This window comes from Aythya fuligula, chromosome 3 (genome assembly GCF_009819795.1).
Source record: "Aythya fuligula isolate bAytFul2 chromosome 3, bAytFul2.pri, whole genome shotgun sequence".
NCBI lineage: Eukaryota > Metazoa > Chordata > Aves > Anseriformes > Anatidae > Aythya > Aythya fuligula.
In genome coordinates this window covers 35,954,155-35,977,204 of record NC_045561.1, presented here as the reverse complement: position 1 = coordinate 35,977,204, position 23,050 = coordinate 35,954,155, and the positions used below count along the sequence as shown (strand labels likewise).

Genomic DNA, 23,050 nt, shown 5'->3' with positions numbered 1-23,050 from the left:
ATTAAATACGGGAGTGAAATAATAGCAACGTATTTCACCCTGTTCATGATGAGTCTGCATTACTTAAAGCCCAAGCTGGAGCATTGCCAGTGCTGTTCATGACCCACGTATATGTCAGTATGATGCCAGAGAACTGATTTTGTTTTTCAGCATGTGCTGGTTCTTTCGTTTGTTTGTTTACCCAGGAAAGTATACCTTAAATATTTATGTTCCAAAAAAAAACCAACAAACTTTATTAGGGTTGCAATTCAGAAAATAGGAAATGCAAGAGTTAAGGTTGCCTGTGAAACCTTAATGTGTCTCCTTTCTGCATATGTATTATGTTGCAGTCTTTAATTATGTGATCACATGCTGTTTTTCAGTGGTATGTGGTCATATAATTAAAGAGTTTATTATAATACATACCGTATTGTAATAATATAAGGGAGCCAAATTAAGATTTTACTGGAAATCCTAATTCTGGCATTTTCTGACTTCTGAATAAATGCCTTTGTGGCTTTAATAAGACTCTTTTTAACAAGACAGGTAGAGAGGCATGATAAAGTTCTAAACTTCTCTAAACTTCTTGGTACAGAGGTGTCAGAAGCCTCTGAACATCTTTCTCTTTAGGGAGTTAAGTGGGATTGGGAAGTGTTCAGGGTGTCTGAAACTATAACTACTACTTGGTGCTATAACTTAAGTTCTAAAGAGGCATTTAGGACTGAAAATTTAGGAATCCAAATTGGAAGATTTGATCACTTACTATAAAGGAGTATTTCTAAAGTAAGAGAGTATGCATTATATGAAAACGATGGTCTTGTGGTTAAGACACAGAAATATTAATCATACAATTGGCAAAATGAGAAACCAAATCTGCAGACTTCCTGTGTGAACAGTGAGTAAGTCACTTATACTCTGTCCTCATGACAAACCTTTCCTCCTGTTGCACAGGGCCTTAGGCTACAGTTTCAAGTTAGTTAACTAACTTATTCTACTACGTCTTAAGTTAAGGTTTAGCTCTGCCAGGTAACATTAAAAATATACAGCACCGTGTCTACACTGGAGTTTTACAGTGTGGCAGTTTGAACAAGTTAGGTAACACGTTAAAAAGCATGTTTAAATCCTTGTCTGGACATGTCCTTCATTACTCTATACCCGTGTTTCTTCATGTACAGAATGCAGATAACAACACAGAAAAAGTTCTAGAAATAAATCCATTCCTGTAATACTTATTAAAATCTTGCAAGAAGTATCATTAGTTAAACAAATTGTATATACTTAAGATTTTTTTCCTTGGTATTTTTTTAATTAATAATGTCTTGCTTATTTTTCCTGTTATTCTTCTGTCATGTTCACATCGTGTCAGGTGATTGCACATTAATTAGATAGGAATTTTAATATAATAAACAAAACGTTTAGCAGTCTATAAAGGGAAGACAGAAAATGAGAGACATTTGTGCTTAATCCTAAACTCTGGGGGCTGCGAATGCAATCTTGGAAGATACTAGCCACATTGATGTTTCAGGTGATGGCCAATGAATCTAAAATACTAGAAATTTAGACCTTTTTTTTTTTTCTTTTTTTTTTTTTTTTCAGTAAAGACTTTATTTAATCCAGCTCCAGCCCTTGCTGACCTGGATCCACAATTCTATACTCATTCTGATGTCTTCTGCTGCAATGAAACTGAGGTAATGATGATATGTTGCACTAAAGAAGGAGTTTTAAGCAGTAAAATTTCAGAGGGATTCTGTTCTCAGAATGTGACATATGTGGCATAGGGAGCAGAAAAACTAAGCCGTGCTCCTCTCCCATAGACCTTTCGGAGGTGACAAGTTTAATCCCTGACATAGCGAGCAAAGAGGAGTATTCCTTTAGATTGCACTCAAAATTAAATTAATCATTTCCAGCGGGAAAGTTGTATCTGGCCTTCCTTACAAGTAGATGAGTAAAACAAACCCATAAAAGGACACTTCTAAAACGCTAGGACTGAGTGGTAAATATTAAAATAGATCCTTGTCCTTGTTCTGCGGTCCCTTGATATGATTAGCAGGAACGCGCTAGCCACAGTGTTCTGACAGTTTGAAACTCGCTTGCCAGGAGGTGATGCACGCATGCTGCACTTGATGGTAAATAGCAGCTTCGTATGCCTCTTTCTGTCAGATCTGTTTGCAGAGAATCTGTTTCTCTGGCCCTTCAACTGAATGTTTTCTCTTCTCTTTTTTCCCTCCTTTCCCTCTCTTCTCTAATTCAAGTGTGTTATTTCTCCCAAAGCAAATTATTTTTGTCACAAGAGACAAATTAAGCTCTGCTCATAAGGCCTTCGTTTGAATTTCCTATTTATTAGCATTATGCATGCTGTGTTCCTTCCTCTCACTCTCTCTTTATATAAACAGGAATGTGTGAGAAGCAACATAGTAGATAGAAGCCATGCCCTGATCATATTTCAAGTTATCTCCAGCAAACATTTCTGCAATGAGCATGATACCTGTGGGTGAGGAGGAGGGTACAGAGCTAAGACAAAAGTGTGGCCCTGTTTTCTCTGTTGGTTTTTTTTTCTGTTTTTTTGGTTGGTTGGTTGGTTGGTTTTTTGTCTGATGACAATGTCTGTCAAGGCTCAGTTACCCTCTTTTGAAGTTTCCATTAGAACTCATTTCAAACTATATCAGAAGTCCTCAGTTCATGAGTCATGTAGCATTTAAGCGCTTAAGTAACCCAAATTGACATCTGATTTTTATTCTGGAACAGTTCAGTACGTGTCTCCAATTTCTCATACCCCAGAGTGTTCAGGAATTAGCAGAATAGCTGTTTTCCTACAAGGTGGGAGATGCTGTGGTCTCAGGTCTCTGGAAGGCAAAGTTTCCAGTATAACTGGCAGCAATAGCAGTTGTGGCTTAGACGCGAACAGCCATCGGAATTCAATTATATGTGATGGTGAGAATGATAAGGCAAAGTATTTATTCTTTTTCAGGACACCCATATGGTGTTTTCTTCAAGCTTTCAGAAAACACTTATGCCTGGACTATGCCCCTGCATTGGCTAAATGGTGCTATGGCACACATGTGGGGCTGAGAACACCCATACTCTCCCACCGATTTAGTAAATGTCATTCGTTGTTTGCTTTTTTCATAATGTCACTAGTTACTTTACTTTTTTTTTTTTTTTTTCCCTGAGAAAACTTACCCCCATATGTTAGAAACAAAACTTTGTTTTTCATTACTCGTCTATTCCTGACTTTTCTCTCATTGCTCTTTGCAACACACATGTTAAAGTTTTCCCTTTGTTATTGCTAGAGGACAGTCTTGAAAGAGACATTCTTTGAGAAGTTTAGCTTGCTGGAGCCAGTGTGTATTATTACCACCACATGGAGAAAAGAAAATTACTTCTATTTGGAGAACAAGAAATACAGGTGTATAATTATAATAGATCCCTGCTCGCTCATCCACCTTTGTACCCACCTGCAGAGTTGGGGGTACAGTTTGCATTCTTTTCTGCTATTTTCTTTTAAAAAGTAATTACCATTTGCAGATGTCTGGGATCACTTTGTGCACAGGCAGGTACAGAAATACGCTCTCTACTGTTGAGGAGGTTTATCTCTTCTGAATTTATGGAAATGGTACACCTATGAAAATTCTTGCCAACCATATCACAGGAGCGCAGACCGGCTGTGGGACTTCTACAACATATTCTGAGAACACAGAATTGCACATAATTGCACATTTACCTTTGCTTTTAACAGTAACCTTTTCAGATTTTACAATGAAATCAATTACATTACCATGACTTTTAATAATCAATTATGTTTGACTTCATCCTCTCCATGTCTGATTTATTATTGAATTGATGTTCAGGGATGAACTATTGCCATTTTTCCTTTCTTTTTTGCTGAGAAAAGAGGAAAAATGAAGCATTTGTTTTTCTTATGTCACAAGATTGATTTTTTTTTCTTTTAGTAATTGTTATATATTCATGTGCCATCTGTTTTCTGTTTTCTTTCATGACTTTCTTTAATTTCAAATCACTGTAATGTATGCACTTGAGAAGTTTTATATAGAGATAAATGTTTACATACCCAAATAAAGGTTACTAGTCACATCTCTACATGGCATTTAAAAGCAATAAGTTAATCCCACAAATCTTAAAAAAATGTTGATTTTTCTTTCAAAATACATTAATTTTATCCATTCAGCCAATTACATCTGCATTTCCTTCGTCTTCTTAAATCAAGAAGTAACTAATAGTTACTTCTTGGTCCAGAACATGTACTGGGAAAAGATCGTTATACCTTTCTTTTCTTTCCTTCAGTATCTGCTAGCAGTCACAGTCAGAAAAGAGGAATTGGATAAGATAGACCTTTGCTCTGACCTACTGTGGCCCTTCTTCTTTTGTAGATTTGGCATTTGTTTTTGGTTTGGTTTGGTTTCAATTCTCTGTGGCCAAATTTATCAAATATACTGCTTACAGCTGCTCTCCTGCAATCATTGGTTCCAGCTCCATTTTCCATCTCAAAGTCTCAAGTAACTTCCTTCTAGCCAAAGCCCTAGTTATGTTTGAGCCTTACCCCTTTTGGATGCCCTTTTTTTATTTGCTATTTTTAGGTACTATCAGAAAACAAATAGCTTATTTCTACTTCATCTTTAATAAGCCATATAAATAGCTCTTAATTTTCTCAGGTTTAAAGATGAATTCTTTAGAGCTATTCCGGTCAGCTGTTTTTAAAACATTACTTTATAACACAGACATACGTGCTAAGACAAGATTAAATTTACACTGATTCTTATTGTTGCTTGGTATGGCTTTCTTATGCACTTAAATTTACAGGTATTTATCACATATTTTTATCTAAATGCCCCTATCTTTCATGTTCATCAAGAAATACCTTTAAATGATTAAGCCCTGTACTTTGTGGATATCATGTGAATGATATGTTTGTAACAGAAGATTATGTTAGCTGCAGAACAGAAAGCTAGCCATTCAGCTTCAGACATTTCATAGACTGTGTGGAGTGTTTGTGTTGCTGAAGATGAGTAAAAGGGGATAGTCCTTGTGATTAGCTGAATTATTACTGAGTCAGAAATTTCTGTTGTCTACTTCCACATAGGTCAGCAGCTTTAATTTGCGATTCTTTTGTCACAGAATAAAAGTTTTAAAATGCCAGCTATACTTTCAGGCAATCATGGGATTTCAGGTCCTAAACATGTAAGTATCAAATGCATCACACTTTGTTCTTCATTAAATGCTTTAGGATTTAATGAAATCCCATGCAGTATCTGGTATAACAGCACAGCTTGTTCTTATGGATTTATGTGCTAGAGAGAAGCAAACAAAATTATACTATCAGTGAATTATCTACCATTAGTTTGTCTAGGAGGCTCTTCACAAGCTGTTCTTTTCACTCTTGCTTGTTGCAATAATATTTTTTTTTTATGTCTGACACTGCTTTCTTTTTATGTGGTTCATGAACACAAAAACTCAGAACAAATCTTGCAAGGTTATCAGTTCTTTCTTTGCTTAGCCTGTAGTTCAGTTTTATCTTTTCCCAGAAAGATCAAGCTTGTTGAGACTAGTTTGTTAATTCCCAGATGCAGCACAGCCTAATCCCTGAGGTTTGTGCAGGAATGTGCTAGTTCTCCATTCCCTTAATTCTTCTAATGAAAAATAAATGTATCCAATGTCATCTAAGTGAAAACCAATGGTTGTTCTTCTCAGTCATCTATAAATGTTGAAAAAGAGACAACCCTGCACAAAACGAGCTCTTCAGAGTACTTACCATTTTTTTTCCCATGTATTTGTGTGCTTCCTTGCTGTAGTATGGCTCTAGGCACAACCACAATGTCAATACAGTTCATGTGTTGTTTTTCTTTTTTAGTGTGTGCGTGCAATTACATAGCCCTGCAGGTTAGGAACCAAAATATATTGCATGTCAGCAATTTGAATTTGGTCCTAAATGTTTTGAAGAACAGCTGCTTCTCCGTTCAAAGAATACGAAAGAGCCCTTCAGGAGAAGGAAAACTCCTAAATGGTTGCAGCAAATGATTTAGTGTGCCGAGCTATTTTGAATGCAACACTGGGAACTGTTTTCTTCCTAATGTAAAATGGGTATCTGACTTCTGATCTAAATAAGAAAGCCCTAGCAAAGATTTAATTAAATGCTAACAGAATACTTTGGTGTTTTGATGGTAGAAAGTACATCTAAATATAAATTCATTGCAAATTTTGTTAAATGAAGCTGCAAGATACGTAAAAATAATACAAAAGAATAATAGGGTCCTATTGTTTCTTTTTAAGTGCTATTGTCTATTAGTTGAGGTTAAATAATTTCTGGAAGAAATACTAATAATGGGAATTCTTGTTAATATATCCAAAATCAGTAGGCAGCACTGACTTCTACAAGGGCCAGAGAATATCAAGCTTATAAAAATGTATCAGTTTAGGACATTTAAAATACTACTTATTAATATAGAGAGGTTAATAATAGGGATAGTATTTATTAAGAAAATAATCATTGATATCTCTACTAGTCAAAACAAAAATAGGTCCTTTAAAATTAAACTATTCCAGAACATTTCATGTGTTTGCCTTTTCTGTTTTAAGTAAAGGAAAGCTATTATTTCTTCATTACACAGAAGTTGCTAGTAATTCACAGTATATTTTAATTTGAATTCCAACTTTGTTCTAAACCCTATTTTATCAGTTTCTGGAAACTATGAAATCTCCCATATTTAGTGTAAAATGAAAGATGTTACTTTTGGGAGGGGAGGGAATAGCTTCAAGCCAATTCATTTCAATCAGTTTTTAATTATTCTAGCATAAGTTTTTTGGCATGTATGTATGTAAAAAAATTATAATTTGAAACAACTGGAATTAGCTTGGCTTGTGGCCTGATCTTGCTTACACACCAAATCTGTCTCACTACTTCGTTGGGACTCTTCATGTGTTAGAATAAATGAGATCAAGTTCTTGTTCTGGCATTTTCAAAGAAATCTCTTAAGGTACAAGCCAAGCTTGAAACCAACTGGCTTACTGTGTTTAAATACTAAAAATTAAAAATATTTTAAATTGTTGTATGTAGTTTTAGACGAGTGAGCTTTAAAAAGTGGCGGTTTCCCTATTCTTATTTATTGTTTCTGTTCCAGTAGTACCTGGCAATGTTTGCAAAGTTGTATCGTGCTAGGTGCCATGTGGACACTAAAGAAAAAGATGGATTGCTCCCCAGAGAATTAACATTTCTTGCCATCTCAACGGTTTATATGTGTTGAGGATCACAGGAGGTCAGAACAGACATCTGGAGATCTCTAGTCCAGCACGCTGGTGAAGCAGGGCTTTGTCCAGTCAAGTTTTGAATCACCAAGGATGGGGAACCTATGACCCATTCTGGGCACCTGCTCTAGTACTGCATCACCCTGGTGGTGAGGAAGTTTTTCCTAATATTGGAATTTCCCACTTGTGCCACTTGTGTGTAGTCTTATCCCTTTGCAGCTTCAGGAAGGGTGGCTTCCTCTTCTCTCCATCCACCCATTAAGTAGTTGTAGCCAGCAATTAGCCCTCCCCTTCGCTGGAGGTTCTTGAGGCTGAACAGACCCATGTCTCCCAGCTTCTTCTCATATGTCCTGTGTGCTGGCCCCCAACCGTCTTGCTGGCCTCCCACTGGATTTGCTGTAGTATGTCAGTGTCTTACTTCTGCCAGGGATCCCAAAACTAGGCTGTGCTAAAGATTTGGTCTCACAAATGCCAAGTGGAAGATCCAGCACTTTTCCCTGAAAGCGGCTGCGTAAGCCACAGGTGGCCCCCAATGCACCACTGTTAGGAACACTTGGCAGAGGTTCATATCATAGTTTCATTATCACTTTTAACCAGTGTAAACTAGTGCTGCCGTTGAAAGGAGTCGATTGTTTTATTTTATCTTATTTTACTTTGGGGTTAATTTTAACACAGTCCTGCCTTGCAATCCACTTTATTTCCTGGCCACACAAATAGCTGTGCTGGCAGAAGAGAATGAGCCATGTGGACAGGAGTGGAAAGGAAAGCAGCACCATTTTTTTCTGTAGCAGGGCTGGTTTGTGTCAGCTTACTGTGACTAGACTCCACAGCCCGAAGAGACAAGGAGAGTTAACGAAGAATAATGAGGAGCATGGCCAAGAACCTTTGTAACAGTTAAATGTAAAGGCTTCGGTTAAATTTTTCTTCTACTTGTGTAAATGAAATTAAGAAAACTCTCTGTAGATTAACTATGTAATAACTGTCAAAGTTTTTTTTTTTTTTCTGACAGCAGGTTTGTGGAATGTCCTCTTGCTTTTAGGGCCATTTAACTGAGGAGTTTTGTGAGACTAGCTACAGAAAAAATAAATTTCTTAATTTGCTGTTCTTTTGTACAGTACTATGGCAAATGTCCACACTGAGCTTTTAGTATTGTTATTTAATTTTTTCTTTACATAACTATTAGTTATTTCCTTCAATTGTACCACAGTTTGTTTGTTTTTTAAATAAGATTCTACTGAAGGGAGGAACTTAAAAGCTCACCACAGTATTTAACATCAGTTGACATTTACCGCAATCTCTAATTATTGGCACAGAATCTGTCTGGCTTCTGCTGCTTTTATGGTTCTTCCAGCTTGTTCCAGTGTTTTTGAGTTTTACCATCCTGCCGTAGATGACTTAGATGATAATGGTTTCAAGCAGCTGACGATCTACTTTTATACAGACTCTGTCTGGTTCAAAATAAATTTGTTTATTGGTATAAACAGGATAAAGACAGAAAGATTTCTGCAAAACCTTTCACGTGTCAGCCCCAAAACAACCCTTTCACTACACAGCCAAAAAATCCTGTTGGCTTGGGATACTGCTGTCACAAAGAGGGTACAACATTGCTACTAAGCAGACAGAATGTGTGTTTCATTAGGGAGAATATTATATTCAAGTACTTCATTTATCTTGCTCACGAGCGTAGAGAAGTGTAAATACCAGCTAAGTAAACCCAAATGAGATTGACTATTTCTTTTCCATGACCAGATTCACTTTTTTTTTTTTTTTTCCTGAAGACTTTGCACCCTGTGTAGAAAGTTTGGAACTACTGCCCATTGTGAAGTACATTAGAAATTCATTTGGCCAGTTTCATTCAAGGATTTGTGTGTGCACTTTGTTAATGCCTTTTTATTCTTGTGCTAGGTGTTGTGAATACAGGAACACACAGTTCTTGCTCCAGAGATCTTAACATTCAAAAAAAGACACAGATGTTTTATACACTTAGGTATTAGAATAGAGTATACGTATATTAATACTATTTATTATCTAGTCCTTCCAAAGCCACTATTAGTGTACTGTTTCCTTGCAAACCTTGCGGAAAGATTTATTTAAAAAATTGTGTGAGATGTTTTTGGAAACAAATTCTCTTATGTGAAAATACTTTTATACCCTTTTAAAAACTGAAATAGATTTAATTTGCCAAAACAGTTCCTACTGCAAGAGAATTTGAGCAGTGTGGTGACATGCCAAGAAGAAAATGGGGTACGTTTAGTTCCCTACTCATAATCTAAAGCTTATTGTATTCTTGCCTGGGCTCAGTGTGGTTTAAAAGAAGTAGTTTTACATTGTGCCTACGTGTTACCACACCTTGACCCTGCAGCATGAGTTTACCCACCAAGTCCCGCCACAGCGCGTTCTGCCTCGGAGCTATCAGACCGACAGCTCCCGAAAAGGCCTGTGTGCTTGTCTCGGTAGGGACTGCGGGCCTCGATCCTCTAAGTTTGAAAATTAAAACCAGTAAGCACTCTGTTCATGATAATATAAAGCCTAAGCCGCGTACTGGCATACGCTGGCCCTTCAGAGCCTAAGGGTGGCTTCTCTGTTCTGGGTCAGGCTGAAACACAGGAAATGACAGTGGCAAGCTGTGAGGCCTCTGACTCACAACTGGGGGCGGCTTGCTTGGGATGGCTGTAGTAGTTCCTGTCCCCAGCTGTCTGCCCGGCCTCTCCTTACATGACAGGCATGGCCCCGTACATCAGGGGGCAGTTGTTCAACCTCCACGGTTTCTAGTCCATTTGGGCAAGAAATATGTGCACCGATTTCAAGCTTCTGCAACGCAGAGCAAGGTGGTTTAAAATATGCCAGCAGCTGCTTCCCGGGAAGCTGAGCTGTCCACGCAGCAAGGTCAGGACACGGAGCTGGTGAAAAGTTTCCAAAGTTGTTCACTGAAAATAAAGCCCAAGACTGGGGAAGTTTTGCCCAGTTAATAGGCGATTATCTGAAAACACTTCAGACTCCCTTTCTCAGGAACCAGCAGCATTGTAGTGCAAGATAAAGTAGGACTTCCCTCTTCTCAAGCAAGCAGGATAAGATTTAGGAAAGACAGCAATATATAATGTGCCAGTTTACTTAAAATTGAAGGCATAGTCTAGTAGGCAGGAGGAGTACTGCCTGCTAGGCTGTTTCAGATAAAACTCACTGTATTTTTTCTTCCTTTCTTCCTGTTCCATTCTTGTCCTCCTCCCTTCACCCTTTGCCAAAAGAAGTAGTGCATGACATTGGAAAATGGGATGCCATCGAGAAAATGTACGAGGTGAAGAAAAGGATGTTTTATTCTGGAGCCTTCACTGCAGATTTTTGGGAAATTTTGCTCTTAGTTGGGTGGAACTAGAAGAGATTGATTTTAAGAGCCAACTGGGAGAAGTTGACTTAAGGTCACCATCTGTTAGACAAAGAGTTTATCTGTGTTTGTACAGAGCCAACACAAAAGAGTCTCAGCCCTGACAGAGGCCTGTGGACATGTCCATAACACAAATATATAATAATCTTGGAATGGGCCTTTGCCTAAAGAGAATTTCAGATAACTTTTAGGTATTCTTATCTAAAAATACATATTAAAGTAAATACAGTGGTCAAAGTTGAGCAATTTTTTTTTTTTTTTTTCCTTAAAGAGACTTTCCCTAGTGATTTCTCACTAGCTGAGCCCTGAGAATTTAAAAAAAAAGATTTCTTATTTAGTGACGAATATCCCCCAAGAATGGTGACTGAGTTGCCATGTAGCATTTTTCACATTAGACAGCAAAATGGTTTTGCTAAAGCTATGTCATGGTGTCCATTTCACAGATGAAGAAACTGAGGCATGCGGGAGAAACGTGATTTATTCAAGGTAGCATGCCAAGCAAGTTGTAGAAGCTGGAAGAGAACCCATGCCTCCTGTGTCTCTGCCTAGGCTGCTCTCTGTTATTCTGCTGTGCCTGAAGTCCACGCTGATTTCAAACCAGGAGCATGACATAGCTGAATATCAGCATAGGAAGTAGTTTCATGATCATCCCATAATACACATTTTTTAAATGGTATTAAATGCTGTTTTCAGATGCAACTGTTGTCCAAAAATGAATGCTGTCACATTATGATTTTCATTTGCGTGGGTTATTTTCCAGGCAGAAATTTTAACGGGCATCCCAGTTGGCAACCTTGAAGATGCTGGAAAGGTGGGACGCATGCTGTTAGAAAGAGGGTGTAAGCTTGTAGTTGTTACTCTTGGAGCAGAAGGCTGCGTGATGATATCAGTAGAAGAACCCATTCCAAAGCACGTTCCTGCTGGGAAGGTCAGAGCTGTGGACACTACGGTACGTTTTTGTGGTTTAACTGTCTTGCTTTGGAAAAGACTGCTTAAGCACTAAGGGAAAGCAATGAGTAATCAGCCAAATCTTTGGGCACTAGTACAAAGGCTAATTTATGATGTGAAATTGATATCTTGCTTCCAGCCTCTCATATATTAAATGTCAGTTCACTTGAATTTTATAGTCTGTATTGTAGATGTGCTAGAATTATTATACATACTGATAGTATCTCCTCTTTACTGAAGTCAGTACCTGTCTCTGACTGTAATGTGTGATGCCAGTGGCTTGAACTGCAGTCCTGTTTTTTCACCTTTGCCCAGTCATATAATTCATGATGTCCAGAACTCCAGTGCTGTGGGAGAAAGGAGATATTCCTTCCCTCGCAGCCTGAAACCGAATGCTTGGCTCTTCTGATACAAGTATGAATTACTTACCAATCTAGCATAAGGTGCTTCAAAGACATGATTTTTACAGAATATAGTATAAAACCAAGCAGTTCTTGCTGCTTCATGACTTAACTGTTTTATGGTGGTAGGTGAGGAATACTTGCTCAGAGACATTTTATTATTTGCCATTAGGGTATCCCCAGCAAAAAGGAAGAACAGGACAGGCAATAGTTAAGATTGTATTGCTATGAAAACCTTACCACATTGCACATATGGGGCTATTTTGTGTTCCTAGTATTATCTGACATAAATCCAAAATAATTCCAGTGGAGTTACTGAGAGCAGAGCAGGTCACGTTGTATGTACTAACTATACATTTAAATGCCTGTTACAATAACGTCATATTACATATGTTCTGTTACAATAGTTCATTAAAATCCTGGAGATTTTACCATCTGGTGCATTCCATATCTGAATTGCATTAATAATAACTAGTTCTTGTAGCATGTTTTTTTATCCATGGACCTCATACTGCTTTGCAAAGGAGGAAAGCAACAGCTTAAAAGATGAGGAAACAGAGGCAAGAGGTACAGGGGACTGAAATCACCTATCTTGGTAGCGCAGTGGCAGAGCTAGGAGTAAAGTCTCTTCTCAAACAGGAAGTCACTGATAGATCTGGACTGTGATGTGTTGATACTGTGGAAGGCTTTGTTGCACTGTTAAATTTATTTAATCCTTTTCAGTTTAACCCTGAAACAGGCATACTGTGGCTTTACTCTTCTCCTTTGCCCCTTTCGTCTTTTAGAAGTTAGTGCTGATTTTGGAATGTACTAAAGCTCTGGTTAAGGGAGGCATCACCGTACTGTACTGCGCATAAGGCACTTACTTTGTAGGGGACTACAAACACCTACCCGCCTCTGGCTGCTTTTGGCCCAGAAATAGACGTGCCAAGAGAGTGAAAGGCTTTAGGATTTATTGGCTTGGGAGCAACACCTTGCAAACTTGGCCGTATGGCTTCTTGCTCAGAGTTGGTAAATCCACCCTGTCAGAGCTCAGTGTATGAGTCTTTCTTTTTAGTGTACATCACACAGAAGTGATGAAGAAAAAGCATGTGTGATCTGCTTCTTCAAAAGAAGCAGAAAATTACTGCCAGATCAACTATTGTTTGATATCTTAAGATATTTGCTGCTGTTGGATTAAAACAGCAATACTGAAACCACACACTGTGGCTGAAAAGTGCTTTTTATCTTGCCTAGCCGTTCAGAGTTTCATGACTGAACTAATTTAATGCTCCTCTTTTTTTTTTTTTTTTCCCTCTCTCTCTCTCTCTCTTTTTTTTTTTTTAAGTAAAAGCAATTTCTTTGAGTTTACTGAATCCTTGCCCTGCCTCCTTGTGGCCAACAGGTTATTGGCTTTCATATAGCAGAAGATTTTCACAGTTAATTTTGTTAATCTACTTAAATACCAGTGGGTTGTTTTCAGTAAAACAGCTGTGCTCAGTTTACTCTTGCAGACTGAATGAAAAAAGATGTGTTGGCCTTCCATTATAAAAGTCTTACACTGCTTAGACTGATTATCACTTCGCCTGAAAGCAAGTGCTTTTAAAGCAGCCCTTCTGAATACCAAACAAAATAATGTCATCCTCAGCTAACCTGGATAGCTCTATAACTGAAATAAATACTAAACGTTTGAGTAGGACACATTGCTCTTCTCATATGCATGTCTGCAGTGGATCCTTTCCCAGGGGAATAAGCTCGAGCCGTAAGGTAGCAAATAAATACCCATCTAAAGAGTAGTCAGCTGGTCATGCACATGCTCTTAGCCTACCATTTAGCCCAAAACAAAAATTGCTACCTTAAACAGCCCTGCCTTCAGCATCTTGAGGGATCAGGCAGTAATTTTTTAAGCAGCCATAATCGAATCACGTCTGATTCTATGTCTAATTATATCCATATTGTCATTGCTTGGATTTGCAGAAGGTAAAGTTACTGTCAGACGAGGAGTTAAATGATGTACAAAACCCATCATAGGATTTGCAAAAGGTTACGTAGCCCTTATGAAAACAGTATGCATTAAAGTGGAGTTTGCAATTTAGAGGATATATATATATAAGATACAGAATGAACCACAAAGGCCTATTCTACCGTAGAAAGTTTCCCATAGATACTGCCACTGGCAGAGTCATCTTTGCAGCTTATTTTCAGTCCTGATCATTTTGTCAATAGAAATTTTGAATTTTTTTCTTTTGTGAGAAAATATTTAGGTAGGTACAGCCCCAAAGATAAAGAATTTGGATTTCTTGTTGCAGGTAGTGTGCCTCCTATTTCTATGTTCATAGGTTTGTCAAAGAGACTAAGCATCAATAGACCATAGAGCTTGAATATTTCTTCTAGCCTGTGAGATGGTTAATCCAAGAGTTTATTGGCAGAACACTGGGAAAAGCTGGCTCCATCTCCCGCTCTGTGGTGGAACATGAATCTTCGAGATCGAAAATCTGGCATTTCTCACCCACACTAAATCAATACTATAAAGGAAAAAAAAAAAAAAAAAAAAAAAGGGGCTTGTTGATTTTTTTTAGCACTAATTATCTTAATGTGGGCTTTACTAATGTATGCAATGCTTCCCGGGACTGTTAGCAGAGCTCTCCATGCACAGTCCAAAACATGTAGAGCACGAATAGTCGTTTAGAAGGAAGTTTTGCAAGACATGGTATTGTAAAGCTGAAACATCTGTTTCTCCTGTTATAGCTCAATAGTGCAACAAGCTTTTGTTAGGAAAATAAACTTTCCCTTCATTTTACTGGCTTCTGCTAGCTATTTATATTTGCAAATTTTGAAGAAAAATAAAAATAAATGAATTATTGAAAAATGATCCTCAAATTTTCTGTATGAAAGAAATACTTGATTAAGCCCATTAGCAATATCAATTTGTATTTGAAACAGATTAAATACGTAAGAGACTTGACACATAACATGTAATAATATATAGATAATATAAGAAACCGAAAGCATACATTAGAATCTATTTTCATTACTTTATATAGTTGCTCTAAAATCTACTTGACTACATGAAGTTAAAAATACGCGTGTATTTTTGGTAGAAGCTATTTCTACTTTATGTGAAATTAGGTACATGAAGCTGCATTAAAATAGCCGTGAAAGAGAATTATGTAATTCCACTTATATGACGCTTCTTCTTCAGTCGGTAGCAGCAGGTTTTACAAACCATTCACAAATTTGATAAGCATTTCATGGAAATCAGTAACACCGGGCACCCAGCGGCTTGCTGCCGGAGCACGAGCACAGCTGAGGTGGAGCGTGGCAGCTGCGTGCAGGCACAGCTGTGGGACATGACCAAACACCGCTGGGGCGGAGCGGTACTTGAGGTGAAGCGGATGATCTGTGTGATGAAGCACACGATGAACCTGCATCGGGACATCTGCTGCTCCCGTAACCCTCAGCAGCGTGTCCCGGCAGTGCCCTGCTGGGGAGCGCTGCTCCGCTCCTCCTGCCCCTTCGCCCCTGCGAGCCCCCTCTGCTCCTGACAATCACGCAAAGTGTAATTTACAGCACTATTTACATCTATTTACATTTACTAATTATATTCCATTGAAACTGCCAAGAAAAATTTGTCAGAAGAATGTAATTACCCCAAGCTGGCATTCGGCCAGCACTGAGATTAGTTCCCTTCCATCTTAGCGAAACAGCACGATGGGATCTTGCCAAGCCCAGCTCTTCAGGTGGTGGCTGGGGACGGAGCTGAGCCACCGAGGTGCTGCCAGGTTGCCACACTCCCTGGAGGAGCAGAGGCCCAGCTCGAGCCTGGCACATGCAGGTGGGACTGGGGAAGGCTATCGGGACATCTTGGAGCCCCGAGCACTCGGCTTGTGGGCTGCAGAGGGTAGGCCATGCCGGGCCTCCTCAGGAGGTAAGGCAGCCCGTGGCCGGGGGCTGCGCTCTCTGGGGCAGCACCCAGGGGCTCACGGCTTTGCTTTTCTCTCTGATTGCTCCCTGCAAGTGAAGGTGGGTCTCCCGTCTAGGATTCATGCTTCAATCCTCAGGGTTGGCACAGGATGGATGTCTCCTGTGCAAGGCATTAGTGGAAATGGGGTGTTCTTGGACTGCAGAGCTGCCCGCTGCCAGTCCGCATTTCCAGGTTGCAGCACTGAGGTCACTCTGAGGAGGAAAGCACTCCAGGGTTTCTTTTTGTAACCCTTGGCTTGCTCCAGATCCCAGTTTGGATCAAGAAGCTGAATAACATCCATACGTGCTTGTATCAGTTGGGGTGACTTCGTAATTTTCATCCCATCCTGTCTTTATAAACACAGTGCAGTTGCTCTGCTTAAGATCTCTTCATCGGCTTCTGCTCAGCCTCTAGGTCTGCACATGCAGGTGTGTGCACAAAAGTCCTGCATTTGCATGCTTACAATCCAAAGATAAGGAATCTGTGGATCTGGCTTCGGCATAGATGTATTCTCTGTACAGGCAGATGGAGACGCTTGTGCGCACAATATTTAGATGAAAATTTGGAATCACTTTTCACAGTGGTGCCCTGGCAATCACAGCAAGTCCATGCTGTCTCTTAAATCTCGTCAAGAACTTGGGATGTTTAACTTCTCAGTGTTTCTAAGCACAACCTTGAAATTTCTTGTACTACCAGCATCTTCCCTGTCTGGCCGTGCCTTTCAGGTACAGAGGGTGCACAACCTACTGCGAAAAGCTGAGGAGATCCAGGTTGAGGTGACATGCTTATAAACAGAGAGCACATTTATGAGACGTGATAAAATTCACAGTTTAATCTACTCAGTTGTGCCTGAAATTTGACACGGGTGTATAATTCATCCTGTACAGTCCTTCTCTGTACAGCATTCTCAGAGCTGGATGATACACGTTGTTTGTCATAATCGTAAATGCTACGATTATTTTTTCATGTCAGTGCTCCAAAAGGAGGACTCATTGCTACAACGTGAATTTGTCATCAGATGTTTTATGTTCAAATGCTATTAAGTTTCTGTCTGATTTCTTATTACAATGAATTAGATCTGGCTCTTTTATGATGCGAGAGGATTAAAAAGGCTGTCTTCGAGAAGCAGAGTGCTCACTGAGCAGCTTTATGTCGAACTCTGAAGATGTTATACAATCTTTATTTTAAAAGAGCCTCATATAAGCGTACAGCTATGTAATTTTAGATATGTCACAGTATTCGGGCCTGTGCAGTAATTGTGGTCTAAAGAAGGCAGTGTGGTTTAGCGATTTGAACAAAGGACTGAGTAAGAGTTGCAGGGCTCTGCCAAAGACTTGCTGTAAATCCTTGGAAGAGTTACTTGTCTTCTTTGTATCCCAATTTATCTATCCATAAATTGGAGCTGCTATTAATGCATTGCATGTAAACCATGAGGAGTCTGTTAGAGATCAGGACAGAACCTAGGAGGCCTTTTTCCCAGCCTTGTCATTTAACCTCAGGCCACTTGTGCTTCTTTGGGGGCTTTGCAAGCTCATTGAAGTTCTTTTGCTTGAAGTTGCGAGGTCTTGTCTGTAAAAATATGGTTTACACTAAAATTCTCTGACTTAGCTGTATCTTCTGGTTTGGAGGAAGCCTGAGCCAGAGGAGTGAAGTGGACACTGAAATAAAGCCTTAGAATATAAATAAATCCAAAACAGTCCTCCCAATAACAGCAATTCTTTGTCTCCTGACTTTGTGGCCTAACGTCTGAGGCTCAAGGGGATATAAATACAACACTCCGTGCAATGACTAATTACTCAAAATTCTGTGCATCAGCAGAAGTGGGACTTGTGGTTGACTCTAATATTATCAAATGCCTTTGCTATTTAATAATCTTGTAGCCATACATTATTTAGCATGCCGTTTGCACAAAGAACAGTGATTTTATTTCAGCTATCTCTCAACAAAGTAAAAATGCAGCTGGTAGTAAATGAAGCATTTGGCAGACAATGTGTCTGATGTACAGTTCTGCAACTTGCTAAGAAGAGAAAAATGTTGTTGGGCGTTTAACCTCTTCCTACCCAAAGATGTGGTATGAAGGAGTAAAGTGACCATAAAGGGCAAGGTCTTTTTTTCTTTCTTCTTTTTTTTTCTCTTTTTTTTTTTTTTTCTTTTTCTCTTTCTTTTTCTTTTTCTCTTTCTTTTTCTCTTTCTTTTTCTCTTTCTCTTTCTTTTTTTTTTCTTTTTCTTTTTCTTTTTCTTTTTCTTTTTCTTTTTCTTTTTCTTTTTCTTTTTCTTTTTCTTTTTCTTTTTCTTTTTCTTTTTCTTTTTCTTTTTCTTTTTCTTTCTCTTTCTCTTTCTCTTTCTCTTTCTCTTTCTCTTTCTTTTTCTTCTCATTCTTTTTTCTTTTTCATCTTTTCCCTCTTCATTTTCCCTCGTCTTTCTCTTTCTTTCTTTTTTCTTTATCTTCCCTTTTCAAGGAAAAAGTTACTTTCGGGTGAAAAACTTATCTATCAGTGGGGTTTATTCACGCACCAACACAGGGTAATTATGCCCAGAGTGCCCATTAGCATCCCACAAACCAACAGCATAATAGCTTCCTTTCTTTAACGTGCAACCAAAATAGGTTAATAAATAAGCCTGGTTCCAGTCATAGCCCACTTTCTGACTTAGTCCTCTGCATTCCCTCGTTTACAAATATGGAATCCATTGAATTTTGGAACAGAAAAACCATGAGGAATAAATTAATCTGCCAGACACTCAAATCAGCAATCTGCACTGTAAATCTATTTAAAGCTGCATCTATTATGTTCTGAAGTTCAGCTGAACTGTGAAAGGGCACATGACTGAAATCACTACATTTGAGTTGACTCACAGTTAAGTGTAGATGAGAGTTGCTTGGCTCATCACAATTTTCTGCTTCTGATTCAGGCCTTCTAAGCACACTTCAGCTTTTGAAGACTTGGTCGGTGGCCTAAGTGTGTATAGGTGTCCGGTGACAAGAGGAACTGCGTGTGTTGGGTCCATCGGCCTTGGCTGCCAAGTAGGAGGTGGAGAGCTATTCCTTTTGCAAGCTGGATGCTCTCTCTTTCCCAGTGAGAGAAGGCTTTCTTATCCCCATTTTACAGATGGGAAGGATGAGACTGGAAACATTAGCAATTAGGTGCTGTGGAGCACTGGCTAAAAATCGTTTTGCTTCAAGTTACGTAAGGAGTTGGGATGCCATAGCCAAAAATGAAGCACCAACATATATTGTCCCATGCTGCTCACTGAACATCTACACAGCATTGTCATGGGAGGAAACCCTGTTTATCTGCCTAGTAACTGTCTATTTTAATCTGTAAGTACAAACAATGTAAACAAAATGAGCAAACAGAAGCAGGCTTGTACCGAGCAATTTGCAGCCTTGTTTTCCAGTGGAAGATTCCACAGACCACCCAGGCTTTGCTCTAGTCCTTTTCTCAACCACGGAGCATCTAATTAAATCCCTCTCCATTCCTGACTCTAAGTGGAGGAGCCTACAGTCCTGTATGGTTTTCCTTCCAGATGGAAATGCATAATTTAACAGAGATACAGCTGACAGGGAGAAGTGGGCCCAAAGCAGTATTAGCATTTGCCACAAATTGCTTTAAATTACAAGGGGATACTTAATGAAGATGTAGACTAGAAAAGAAGATTAAAACCAATATTTAGTTTTCTAAGATTGCAGGGTGCCAGGCAACAAAAACCCCATAGTAAAACTGAATTTCTGTCTCAGTTACTGTAGTGATACCAAAAATTACTTGGTTTTGCTGCCAAGGAACACACCATCAGTAGCAGGTCATCACATCTTGTCCCACTGGGTCCTACAGATGTGTTCAGTATGCATGTGCACATCTACATGAAGTTGCTAAGCACCTGACATTGTTTGCTACTTCTGTACTCGCAGCACAAGGTCAAGTACTATTCTTACCTCGGTTTTGTAGATGGGGAACAAAAGCACACAGGGACTGGCCGGGCCATGGCATGCGACCCTGCTTCCCTTGATAAAACCGTAACTTCTTGTCTGTGCTTCTCTTCAAAGGAAATCAGCCCTGGAGAAAAAAAATGTTGTCAGGATATCATCTGTCTCGTTGCTAGAACTGGATGTCATCGTGGATGTGCACATAAATGAGAAAGTGCACACTAGCTGCTTTGCATCGGATGCTTCTTGAAGAGGCTGAAGGGGATTGTGGCAAAATACTCTGGACAGGTGCTCTGGCTCCACTGCTGTCATATTGAGAAATACTCCAGTATGGAGGTTAACCCACTGGAGAGTCTGGAAAAGAAAAAGTAGGGATACTGGCAGCAGTTGTGCACCAACCCAAACATTTGTTGTGGGGGCCGGAAGGCAGGAAGCACACAGCATCAGAACTTTGGGCCCGAGATTACATTCTGATGAGGGCTGAGGGAGCTGAATTCCAAAATGTCTTGAAGCTGTCTTTGTGCCATCTCACTTCTGGGCTGCTTTCATAAACGAAGCAGTGGTATAATTTATACGGGTTGAGAACTGATTAGGAAATCTGCTGCTGCTTCTCTCGGGCTAGCTATGGCTTGTAAGACAAGTCAAAAACATCGCAGCAGAACGCGCCACATCCCTTTTCTTGATTTGCTCTCCTCTCCTTGTCTTCATGGTGAAGCCAAGACGGGGTCTCCACCGAAAGGATGTTCTCAGGAAAATTCAGTCCTGGCCATGCAGGTCACCTTGTGCTCAGCGCAGACACTGTGCCGTCAACACCAGCACACGAGACATTGTCCATTGTAATGGCACACACCGGGCTATCTGATCTGCACAAAGAATGGAGAGGAAGGAAGACCAACCGTGTGCAGCCATCCTTTCTAATTAAATTCCTGCAGTTAAAAATAGCTGCTGGAAGCTGGCGCTTCTGGCACATCCAGAGCGTCACCTTCCCAAGTATCTTTTTCTGGCCTGTGCTGTAGGAAGTTGAAAATGTGAACCACTGTGTAATAGTGCAGCATATTCTTGGCATAACGACTCATCGGTTTTTACCTCTCACATTTACGGTTAATCTACAAATGTCGCATTCCTCCTTGTCTTCTTTAGAGCTGCACAACCAGATATTATCCTGGTTGTAGGACATCAACTCCTCATCTTCGCAGTTTGTCCACGTTGGCTCTGACTGTCATGAGAGGGAAGACAAATCTGCCTCCAGAGCCCCCGGCCTACTTAGTTACCCAGAAGTGCCAATTGCAGCAATGTTCATACTGACCAAAGACCTGATTTCCCCCAACAGTTGTTTTTTTTTTTCTCTTGAAAGTAATTTTGGTCACTCCATAAACCATAAAGGTTTGCGTTGGATTAGTGATATTGCATAATTAGGTTTTCAAAAGAACAAGAACAGAGAAATGAGAATAATGAGGAAATCGGGCTTCTTGCTTTTGCAAATTCTAACCACAGAAAATGCCGGGTTTGTTTCTTATCACGGGTAAAGGAATCAATCCTTTGTACCCTGTCCCGGTGCCAGAATGCATGGTAGAGCTTCAGCTAGGCAAATGAAAGGAAGCTAAAAACATAAGTTTTGGTGAATGATGGCAGTAACCTATGGTAATGTGTTTAATGGACAGTTTTCAGTTGGCCATAATGATTTTGTCACTGCCCTCAGGGTTTTGTTTTGAGTTTTCTTGTGTGTAGATAGACATCCAGATACAAACTCAGCTGCTCTAGAACAACTCCACTGTAGAAAAGCAGATTCCCAAATTCTGGCAGCAACATTTGTCACCAGCCAAAAGGGCTCTAAGGCGGGTTATTTCTATTATTTTGAAAGTAGAAACAGATACAGAAACACAGGGAAAAGGTAAGGAAAGTCTCTGGAAGTGTGTGCCTCGTTCCTGGTATCTAAGAGTTTGTTGCTGAACCTGTTAAGGGGGCGGTACATTTGTTGGAAAGACCCACGTGTTACAGGAAAGACCCAGCAGAGGTTCCTTTACAGGGAACCTACTGCTGAAGGCCATGAGCGAGCGGGGAGCCCCGTTTTCTGCCCCCGTGCCCCGCACGTGCAGGACAGCAGAGTGGGTAGCAGGGAGCAGAGCAGCAGCTCTGGCTTGTGGGGCACATCTTGCTGAACTTCCAGAGGGGAGATGCAACTAGAGAGCTCATCAAAAAGCTCAGGCAAACTCGGTAGGAAAAAGAATGTGGGGAGCTGGCAAGGGGACAATGCGAGAGTGAGCTCAGACAAAAAACCTCCTGAAGTTTTGGGTTTGTTTTTTTTTTTTCCAGGATATGTAGTTCAGAGGTAGGCGGGAGCAGTGGCCAGCCAACAAAGGCTAGATACTGTGGTTTTGAAAGAGGCACTCGAGCATATGGAGCTTTCGTGCAAAAAAAGAATGGTTTTTTGATCAATTCCAGGCGAGATGGCAGTTGTGTCATTCTGAGTGCATCTCGTCAGATTACATGGGATCACTACGGGACTTTTGGCATTTTCCCTCAGTTTGAGAGAAAAAAAAAACACTCATGTGGCTAGTGAAATGCCCAGCAAGATTTCCCCTGTCTGACCCGGCTGTTAGGTTGTGGGGTCCCCAGGGCCCGCCAGTCCCTGATGTGACACTGGGTGACACAGCTGGTGGCAATGTGGCCGGTTCTCTCCTAGCTGGGGAGCTCGGTGGGGAAACCCACCGCCAGTCTGTGCAGCGTGCTATCAGAGCGATGTGATGTGCTCTGGGCAGGGCTTGGGCTCTGGTTCCAGGTGCTCATTAACTGAAATTGGTGAATTAACACCTAAGCGTCAGCTCTGTTGGGTGGAAATTACAAGCTGGCACGAGCGTGGTGTGGATAATGAAGGGAGGGAAGCGCTTCTCGAGGAAGTGATGTAAGTGGAGCTCGTGATGAGAGCAGGAGAGCAGCCGCGCGTTGCCGAGGCTTGACAAACCAGCTGGAGAGCTACGAATCGACCTGCGTCCCGAGGAGCTGCTGTATTGAGTGCTGAGCTCCAGCTTCGGGAAAGGTACCGACAGCTCCTGCAGCGCGTTCAGCCGAAAGCCCGTCTCCTTCCCGTCAGCAGCAGCGCCTGCGTGCGTCCCTGTTGTTGACACGTCTTGCTGTGTATGCTGTTCTTTGCGAGAGTGCCACTGGGGAGACTTGGATTGAGCTGACGTGTAAGGAGAGTTTCGCAGCGCTGTGTTTTA

General features: G+C 40.3%; 1 protein-coding gene across 1 annotated transcript in view; it reads left to right on the top strand.

Annotated features, from left to right (window-relative positions):
- The window catches only part of RBKS (ribokinase), a 66,911-nt gene that overhangs the window by 36,197 nt on the left and 7,664 nt on the right, over positions 1 to 23,050 (top strand). Inside the window, exons 6-7 of the mRNA XM_032185355.1 lie at positions 1,576 to 1,667; positions 11,379 to 11,567. Of these exons, the coding sequence (XP_032041246.1) occupies positions 1,576 to 1,667; positions 11,379 to 11,567 (281 nt within the window). The remainder of the gene's footprint in view (positions 1 to 1,575; positions 1,668 to 11,378; positions 11,568 to 23,050) is intronic.